Genomic DNA, 9,531 nt, shown 5'->3' on the forward strand with positions numbered 1-9,531 from the left:
ACTGACGCAGGAAGCATCAAAAGAAGATGGAAGGAATACACAGAGTCACTGTACCAAAGAGAATTGGTCACCGTTGTTTTAGCTAAAAAAAATAATAAAACCCATTGCTGACGAGTTGATTCCGATGGGTTTAATTTTGACCAGCTCTATTTGGTTTGGTGATTGTTTGCACCTGCCGTTTTTTACGGGTATGGTAGCCCATCCTGTCTGTTTTTCTGGAAGTCTGCTCCCTTCATTAGCCTCTGCATCTCCTCTGTTTCCTCTGGTTTTGGAGTTATGGCATCTTCATTCCTTTACTGTTGTGTTTTAGTGGAGTTTTAGGAGGAAGTGGAGCTAAAGGCATGTTTTCAACCTACCATCTTTACAAGGAGCAAGCTCACTTAAGTGTACAGCTGGATGGTTTTGACAAATGTGAATGCTCACGTCTCTGTCAAGACACCAAGTTTCCATCACTCCAGAAAGTTCCTGTAAAAATGGCGTGCGTGGAGGTGGGGTCATGTGACCTCCTCCATCTTCACAAAGGGGGAGGAGGATCAAGAGGAACAGTCCAAGGCTGATTCCTGTGAGGCGAAGGTCAGATATTCTTCCTGTCTCTGCCATCTTTACCAGTTCTGACACCAACCGTCCCTCCCACGGCACTCTCTACTTCTCTGCTGGGTTCAATAATTCATTGCAGTGGCCACACAGAACTCACAGACAATACTTATGATTATGAGGTTTATTAGGGAAGTAACAGGTTACAATTCAGGTTCAGGAAGCTCAGGATACAGTTCTTGTATTGGGACAACCTCTTCTCAGTTGTGCCCACAGGCACACCTCTCTCTGGCCCTTTGGCCACTGCCCTCCTCGGGGAAGTATTACAAAGCTCTTTTAGCTCTGCTGATAAGTGCCCCGAGGCACCTCACCCCACCAGTAAACCTCCGCCTCAAGGCAGTCAGCTCTAGCTCAATGGGTTGGCAAACCTAGCTCCACCAAGTGCCTGGAGGCACCCTACCCGGCCAGTAAGCCTCCTGCCTGAAGGCATTTAACTTTCTTGCTCCATGGGCAGGGAAGCCAACCATGCCGTCTCCTGCCAGTCTATCCTGCCGCCATATCTCTGCCACTATTTCTCACTGTCTTCAGTGTTATAGCTCTCTCTCGATCTCCTGGTTCTAGGACCTTCTCAGCACAGGGATCCTGGGTCCAAAGGACACACTCAGCTCTTGGTTTTCCTTCCGTGGTGGTGGTGAGATCCTCTCTTCCCACCTCTGGGATGGCTCATTTTAAGCCTAGTGGGATGGCAAACTGACAAATCCCATTGGTGGGCCACAGTTACCTTATTTGCACAGTCCCACCAAACCTGTGTATGGAAGGAATATGCAGAGTCATTATACCAAAAAGAATTGGTCGATGTTCAACCATTTCAAGAGGTAGCATATGATCAGGAACCGATGGTACCGAAGGAAGAAGTCCAAGCTGCACTGAAGTCATTGGCAAAAAACAAGGCTCCGGGAACTGACGGAATATCAGGAGATGTTTCAACAAACGGATGCAGCACTAGAAGTTCTCACTCGTCTATGCCAAGAAATTTGGAAGACAGCTACCTGGCAGCTGACTGGAAGAGAGCCATATTTATGCCTATTCCCAAGAAAGGTGATCCAACCGAATGTGGAAATGATCAAACAATATCATTAATATCACATGCAAGTAAAATTTTGCTGAAGATCATTCAAAAGTGGCTGCAACTGTATATCGACAGGGAACTGCCAGAAATTCAGGCCAGATTCAGAAGAGGACGTGGAACCAGGGATAGCATTACTGATGTCAGATGGATCTTGGCTGAAAGCAAAGAATACTAGAAAGATGTTTACCGGTGTTTTAGTGACTCTGCAAAGGCATTTACTGTGTGGATCATAACAAATTATGGATAACATTGTGAAGAATGGGAATTCCAGAACACTTAATTGTGCTCATGAGGAACCTGTACATAGATCAAGAGGCAGTTATTCGGACAGAACAAGGGGATACTGCATGATTTAAAGTCAAGAAAGGTGTACGTCAGGGTTGTATCCTTTCACCATACCTATTCAATCTGTATGCTGAGCAAATAATCCGAGAAGCTGGACTATATGAAGAAGAATGGGGCATCAGGATTGGAGGAAGACTCATTAACAACCTGTGTTATGCAGATGACACAGCCTTGCTTGCTGAAAGTGAAGAGGACTTGAAGCACTTACTGATGAAGATCAAAGACCACAGCCTTCAGTATGGATTACACCTCAACATAAAGAAAACAAAAATCCTCACAACTGGACCTATAAGCAACATCATGATAGACGAGGAAAAGATTGAAGTTGTAAAGGATTTTAGATACTTGCATCCACAATCAACATCCATGGAGGTAGCAGTCAAGACATCAAAAGACAGAAGACCTCTTTAAAGTGTTGAAAAGCAAAGATGTCACCTTGAAGACTAAGGTGTGCCTGACTCAAGCCATGGTGTTTTTAATCACATCATATGTATACGAAAGCTGGACAATGAATAAGGAAGACCAAAGAAGAATTGGTGCCTTTGAATTGTGGTGTTGGTGAAGAATATTGAATATACCATGGACTGCCAAAAACAACGAACAAATTTGTCTTGGAAGAAGTACAATTAGAATGCTCCTTAGAAGCAAGGATGACTAGACTACGTCTCCCATACTTTGGACATTTTGTCAGGAGTGATCAGTCTCTGGAAAAGGTTATCATGCTTGGTAAAGTACAAGGTCAGCAAAAAAGAAGAAGACCCTCAGTGAGATGGACTGACACAGTGGCTGCAACAATGGGCTCAAGCATAACTATTGTGGGCGTGGCGCAGGACCGGGCAGTGTTTTGTTCTGTTGTACATAGGGTCACTATGAGTCAGAACCGACTCGACGGCACCTAACAACAACAATAACTCAATCACTTGGGTGGGAGTTACAAGACTATGGTAAGAAAGGCCACACAAAGCATTCCACTGCACCATAGTTCCCTTGTGCCTCTTCCCAGTCACTGCCCCCCACTCCTCCAAAGGAACGGCAGCTGTAATTACTGTCGCCATTGAAGTTCCCTGGCTGAGATGTGTTAATTCCGTCTCATCTCAACAGATGCTGTGGGCCCTGCGGGAGAGGATCACCGAGGCACTGAGCCGGGATGGCTACGTGTACAAGTATGACATCTCCCTGCCGGTGGAGCGGCTCTATGACCTCGTGACGGACCTGCGTGCCCGCCTCGGGCCAAGTGCCAAGAGTGTGGTGGGCTACGGCCATCTGGGTGAGCAGGCCTCGGGTGGGAAGGGACCCTCTAGATCAGCAGAGCTGTGCTTGGTTGGGCGGTGGGTGCCGCTACTACCCCACCCAGCACACTGATGAGGCAAACCACTGTGGCCAGAGATGGAACGGGGAGCCTGTTGTTGTAAAATCAAGATTGTGCGATCGGTTGTTGTGCAATTAGTGTTGCCGTTGTTCGTTGCCATGGAGCTGATTCCAACTCATGACCACCCCATGTGTGCGGAGTAGAACTGAGCTCCTTAGCGTTTTCCAGGCTGTGACCTGTCAGAAGTAGATCGCCAGGCCTGTCTTCTGAGGTGCCTCTGGGTGTGTTTGAACCACCAATCTTTTGGTTAGTAGTCAAGTGCTTAACCATTTTCACCACCCAGGGACTCCTTAAAAATCAAGATTAAATGCTGAATACGTCAAATGCTACTTCTGCAGCTATTGAACCAGCCAGGGGCTTGTTTTCTTCTATTTTGTTAACCTGGTAAATTACACTGATTGATCTTTCCGAAGTCAAATGAGCCTTATATTCCTGGGATAAGCCCAGTTTGGTCACCGTCCTTTTGTATTTTGTTTGATTCATTTTATGCGTATTCTGTTTAGATTTCCTGCAGGTCTCTTTATGGATGATATTGTCTGGTGATATTCTTTTCTTGTCTGTCTGTGTTGGACTTTGGTATCAAAACCATAAAATGATTTGCGGGATAACTACTGTACTGCTATCTCTGGAGGAATTAGCATAAGGTTGGAATTAATTTTACCTTGAATGTTTGGTTGTTGTTGTTGTCAGGTGCTGTCAAGTCGGTTCCAACTCATAGCAACCCTGTGTACAACAGAACAAAACACTACCTCGCCCTGCGCCATCCTCACAGTCTTTGCTATGCTTGAGCCCATTGTTGGAGCCACTATGTCAGTCCATCTCATTGAGGGTCTTTCTCTTTTTCTCTTGATCAGGGCTTCCCATTCTATGATGCTTTCAAAGAATCAGCACTTGGCTCTGTTAATCATTTCTATTGTATGTTTGTTTTTTATTTCATTAGTTCCTGCTTTTACCTTTATTATTTCTTCTTTATTTTTTAAGGTTTATTCTGTTCTTTCCCTAACTTATACATTGAACCTTTGTCTCATTGATTTTATGCCTTTCTTCTTTTCTACTGTAAGTATGCAGATGTTTAAATTCCCCCCTCAGTAGCACTTTAGCTGGTCCCTGAAGTTTTTATAGTTAGTGTCTTAGTTATGTAGTGCTGCTATAACAGAAATACCACAAGTGGATGGCTTTAAGAAAGAGAATTTTATTCTCTCACAGTTTAGGAGGCTAGAAGCCCAAATTTAGGACGCCAGTTCCAAGGGAGGGCTTTCTGTCTCTGTTGGCTCTGGAGGAAGGTCCTTGTCATCAATCTTCCCCTGATCTAGGAGCTTCTCAGCACAGGGACCCTGGGTCCAAAGGATGTGCTTATGCTCCTGGCACTACTTTCTTGGTGGTAGGAGGTCCCTGTTTCTCTCTGCTTGTGTCTCTCTTTTATATCTCAAAAGAGATTGACTCAAGATACAACCTAATCTTGTAGATGGAGTCCTGCCTCATTAATATAACTGCCTCTAATCCTGCCTCATTAACATCATAGAGACAGGATTTACAAACACATAAGAAAATCACATCAGATCACGAAATGGTGGACAACCACAGAATGCTGGGAATCATGGCCTAGCCAAGTTGACACACATTTTGGGAGACACAATCCATAACAGTTAGTATTTTAAAAAATATTTTATTTTTGTTGTTGTTTTTGAAAAGATACACAGCAGTACATACACCAATTCAACAATTTCTACAGGTATAATTCAGTGACACTGATTACATTCTTCTTATTGTGCAACCATTCCCACCCTCCTTTTCTGAGTTGTTCCTCCCCCGTTAACATAAACCCACTTCCCCCTAAATTTCCTATCTAATTTTTCAAGTTGTGGTTGTCAGTTCCATCCCGTATAGATCGATCTTAAAAGAGCTCAAAGCTCAAGGCAGACATTCTCTACATAGTTAGTATTTTCATTATCTCAGTTCTATTTTTATAATTCCCATAATTTCTTCTTTGACTTACAAGTTATACAGAAACTTTTTTTTTTTTTAATTATTGATTTTTATTTGATTGTCTTGTAGCCAGAGACCTTGGTCTGTATCAGATCAGTTTGTTTAAGGCTGATTCATCACCCAGTGTGCGGTCAGTTTGCTAGCTGTTTAATGTGTCCCTGAGGGGAATGCACTTTTTGCTGTTGGCGGACAGTGCTTTGTACAGGTTCCTTAGAACAAATATGTACACTGTGTTGTTTAATCTTCTGTATCCTGCTCAGGCTGCCAATTACAGAGCCGTGCCAGCAGTCCCCCACCTGACAGTTCTGTAATCTGTTTCCCCGTGTAGCTCTGTCAATTTGTACAATATTTTCTTAGGAGGTTAGGAGATTAGAATGATGTCATTCTGGAAAGCTGCATCTTTTATCGTGATGGGCTGACTTTTTTTACCTCTAGGATTGCTTTCGGCTCTAAAGCCTCTTTTGTTTGGTTTTATTCAGTGACACTGGCTTCCTGCTCCTCACTGCTTGCCCGCTGTGTTGTTTGTCCTCCTGCGGCTCCTCACAGCCCCTCTCTATCCCTGTCGCTTAGGTGTGTCTCTTGTCGACAGCGCGCACCTAGGTTTTCCTTTTCATCCATTTTGAAAGTCACCGTCTTTCAACGGGAGCATCTTGTTTATTTACACATGCTGCAGTTACTTAGTTATTTGGATTTATTTATTTCATTCTACTTTGGTCCTGCTATTTGTCTCTCATTTCTCGGTTTCTTTTTCTCCTCTTCGTGACCTTCTTTTGGCTGACGTTTCTTTTCTCATCTAATGTTTCGCCCTTACTGATGAGGAAGTTGTAACTGACGCAAGCCATGGTCGTCTGAATCGTCTCATACGCATGAGAAAGCTGGACAGTGAAGAAGGAAGATCCAAGGGAAACTGACGGATTTGAATCCTGGTGTTGGTGAAGGATACTAACTATACCAGGAGTGCCAGAACGAACAAATCCGTCTTGGAACAAGTACAGCCAGAAGGGTCCTTAGAAGCGAGGATGGCAAGACTTCAGCTCGCTTCCCTTGGACACGTCATCAGGAAAGACCAATCACTAGAAAAGGTCATCGTGTTTGGCAAAGCGGAGAGGGTCAGTGAAAACGAGGGAAACCCTCCCTGAGACGGATTTACATGGTGGCTGCAACAGTGGGCTCAAAGGTGTGTACCGTTGTGAAGATGGCAGAGGAGTGGGCAACGTCTCATTGTGTTATACAAGGTTGCCATGAGTTGGAGCTGACTCAATGGCAACTAACACACCAACACAAACCTGTTGTTTTAGTGGTGACCCTGGAATCGTCACATGCATTCCTAACTTACCATGGTTGGAGGTGAATCAGTATTGTTACCCTCCTCCGAAACAAGACAAGCCCCCTTTAGAGGGGCCACGGTGGTTCAGTGGTAGAATTCTCACCTTCCATGCGGAAGACCTGGGTTCGATTCCTGGCCAATGCACTTCACGTGCAGCCACCACCCGTCTGTCAGTGGAGGCTTGAGTGTTGCTATGATGCTGAACAAGTTTCAGCGGAGCTTCCAGACTAAGACAGACTAGGAAGAAAAGCCTGGCGATCGATTTCTGGAAATCGGTCAGTGAAAACCGTATGGAGCACGACAGTCTGATTCCATTGTGCATGGGGTTCCCAACTCAGTGGCAGCTAACAACAGTGGGACCCTTTAACTCTGATCGTCATCCGCTGCTGGTTTATACACTATTTTCAGAGTATCTTTTAGTTCCACCATGTCTTTTTAGCCCCGTATAATGTTATTGTGATCACTTAATATACTCAGAGTTTGTCTAGGTTTACCTACATCTCTGTTCCTTCCTTTGCTCGTCATAACTTCTTGTGCCTCAGACATTCTGTCTGGTATCACACGCCCTGCCTGAAGTCCAGCCTTTAGAACTTATCTAGTGAAGGAAGGTAGGTGACAGCATCTCTCAGATTTTATTTGTCTGCAAGTGTTTTTATTTTGTTCTTAAATTGTTTTTTCATTCCAGTGAATTTCAACAATGCTAGGTTGACAGTTATTTTCGCTCAGCAAAGTGAAGAAATCTGTATTAGTCAGTTCTCCAGACAAACAGGAGCAACAGGCTCTCTCGCCCCCTCTCGTCTCTGTATCTGTGTCTGTCTATGTGGAGGGAGATTTGTTTTAAGGAATTGGGTCATGGGATTATCGGGGCTGGCGAGCATGTAATCTGTAGGCCAGACATCAGGCTGGAAACTCAAGCAGGCTTTTTAATGTTACAGTCTTGAGGCAGAATCCTTCTTCTTTGGGAAACCTCACTTTTTGCTCTTAAGGTCTTCAAGTGAGTGGATAAGACCCGCCTACCTTGTAAAGGATAATCTCCTTTACTTAAAGTCAGCAGATTGTAGATGTCAATCACATCAACAAAATACCTTCACAGCAACATCTAGACTCTGTTTGACCAACTAACAACACCGTCGATGCAGCTAAGTTGACACAAAGTAAACCATCACAGTTTCGTTCCACTGTCTTCTGATCTCTGTGGTGGAGAAGTCACCCGTTGGTTTTTTATTCCTTGCTGCTTTTAAGATCTTTTTAATTTTTTTTTTTTTTATCTTTGGAGGTCCTCGGTTTCACTGTGATTGTCTAGGTGAGCATTCATTTCGCCTGTCCTGCTTGGGATGTGCCGGGCTTTGGTTTCATCAGTTTTAGAAAATGCTCAGCCATTGTCTCTTCAAATAGTTCTTCTCTCCCCTCCCCTCTCTTCTCTCTTTCTGGAACTTCAGTACTCATGTTATCTCGTACTCCTCTTACGCTGTCATGTTGTCCTTACCTGATTCTCTAGGTTGCATTGGATAGATGTGTTCGATTTACGTATCTTCCAGTTCATTAATCTCGCTTTGCTGTGTGTGATATGCTGTGAAACCTGTATTGACTTACACATTTCTGTGACTCTGTTTTTCATTTCTAGAGGATTCATTTGGATATTTACAACTTGGCTTGTTAGTTTTTGTGGTGACTGTATTTTTTATACCTTGTTTCTTTAAGCATACTAGATATATTTTATGTTCTGTTTCTGGAAATTACCATATCGGAAGTCTTGGTGGGTCTCATTGTGCTGGCTCTTGCTCACGGTGGCTTGTTTTCTTGTGTGTATGTGATTTTTGATATGGGTATATTTCTTAGACTTTTATCTGTGGGAATTACTTGGGGCCTGGGCTGGAGGTGATTCTTCAAGAGAGTATTTGGTTTGCCTCTGCCAGGGGCCTCCAGCTGGACCCTCTCTAATCTTCACGTTTTTAGCTCAGAGTCTTTGTGACCACCGAGGCAGGGTGAATCCTGGCTGCAGACCTGCGTGGAGCTGGTTGATGGTTGTGAATAGTTGGCGGAGATGTGTTTTCTCCTTCCACAATCAGGTTCCTGGCGATGGGTTCCCTTGGTGGAGGTTGTCTCCAATTCACCTGCACCCTGACAGTATTCCAGGTGGGCTCTCCTTTTAGTGGGAGAAGGGTCTTTGTCAGGCTCCCCATGTTTGGTAGACCCCCCGTCTTTGGTACCCGGTAACTGTAGATTAGAGGCATGAGAAGCTCCGGGCCCCATCAGACGCCTCCAGGGAAAGGTGTGTCTGGGCTCCATGTTCCTGTTGGTTTACTCTCTCAGGGTCTATCCAGCCTCTGAGCACACTTAACGCCGAGCTCACTGGTGCACTAGACAACCACTCTTTTATTCTATCTGGCGTTTAAGCTGCTCCCCCAGCACCCTCTGCTACCGCTCTCAGAGGTCAGCCCCCTCCCCCTGGGGGCCATCCTCACTGGGCTCTGGGACCCTCAGTCTTCTGCTCCTTCTCCCTGCATGGACCCTTAAAGCTTCTTGGCCTCTGAGTCCATGCTGGGTCTCAGCCGCTGCCTCTTCTCTTTATGACCTACACTCACCCGGTCCCGGAACTGTGCACACCCCATGTCCATCCACCCCTTCTGTGATCTACACTCACCCTGTCCCGGGGCTGTGCACACCCGCGTCCGTCCACCCCTTCTCTGTGATCAACAGTCACCCTGTCCCGGGGCTGTGCACACCCGCGTCCATCCACCCCTTCTCTGTGATCAACAGTCACCCTGTCCCGGGGCTGTGCACACCCATGTCCATCCACCCCTTCTCTCTATGATCTACGGTCACCCTGTCCCGGGGCTG

The 9,531-nt window shown here is 45.2% G+C and overlaps 1 protein-coding gene across 1 annotated transcript in view; it reads left to right on the top strand.

Moving 5' to 3' along the window:
• The window catches only part of D2HGDH (D-2-hydroxyglutarate dehydrogenase), a 43,551-nt gene that overhangs the window by 32,394 nt on the left and 1,626 nt on the right, over positions 1–9,531 (top strand). Inside the window, exon 8 of the mRNA XM_004386520.2 lies at positions 3,110–3,275. Within this exon, the coding sequence (XP_004386577.1) occupies positions 3,110–3,275 (166 nt within the window). The remainder of the gene's footprint in view (positions 1–3,109; positions 3,276–9,531) is intronic.

The sequence above is a fragment of the Trichechus manatus genome, unplaced genomic scaffold, assembly GCF_000243295.1.
Source record: "Trichechus manatus latirostris isolate Lorelei unplaced genomic scaffold, TriManLat1.0 scaffold00165, whole genome shotgun sequence".
Classification (NCBI taxonomy): domain Eukaryota; kingdom Metazoa; phylum Chordata; class Mammalia; order Sirenia; family Trichechidae; genus Trichechus; species Trichechus manatus.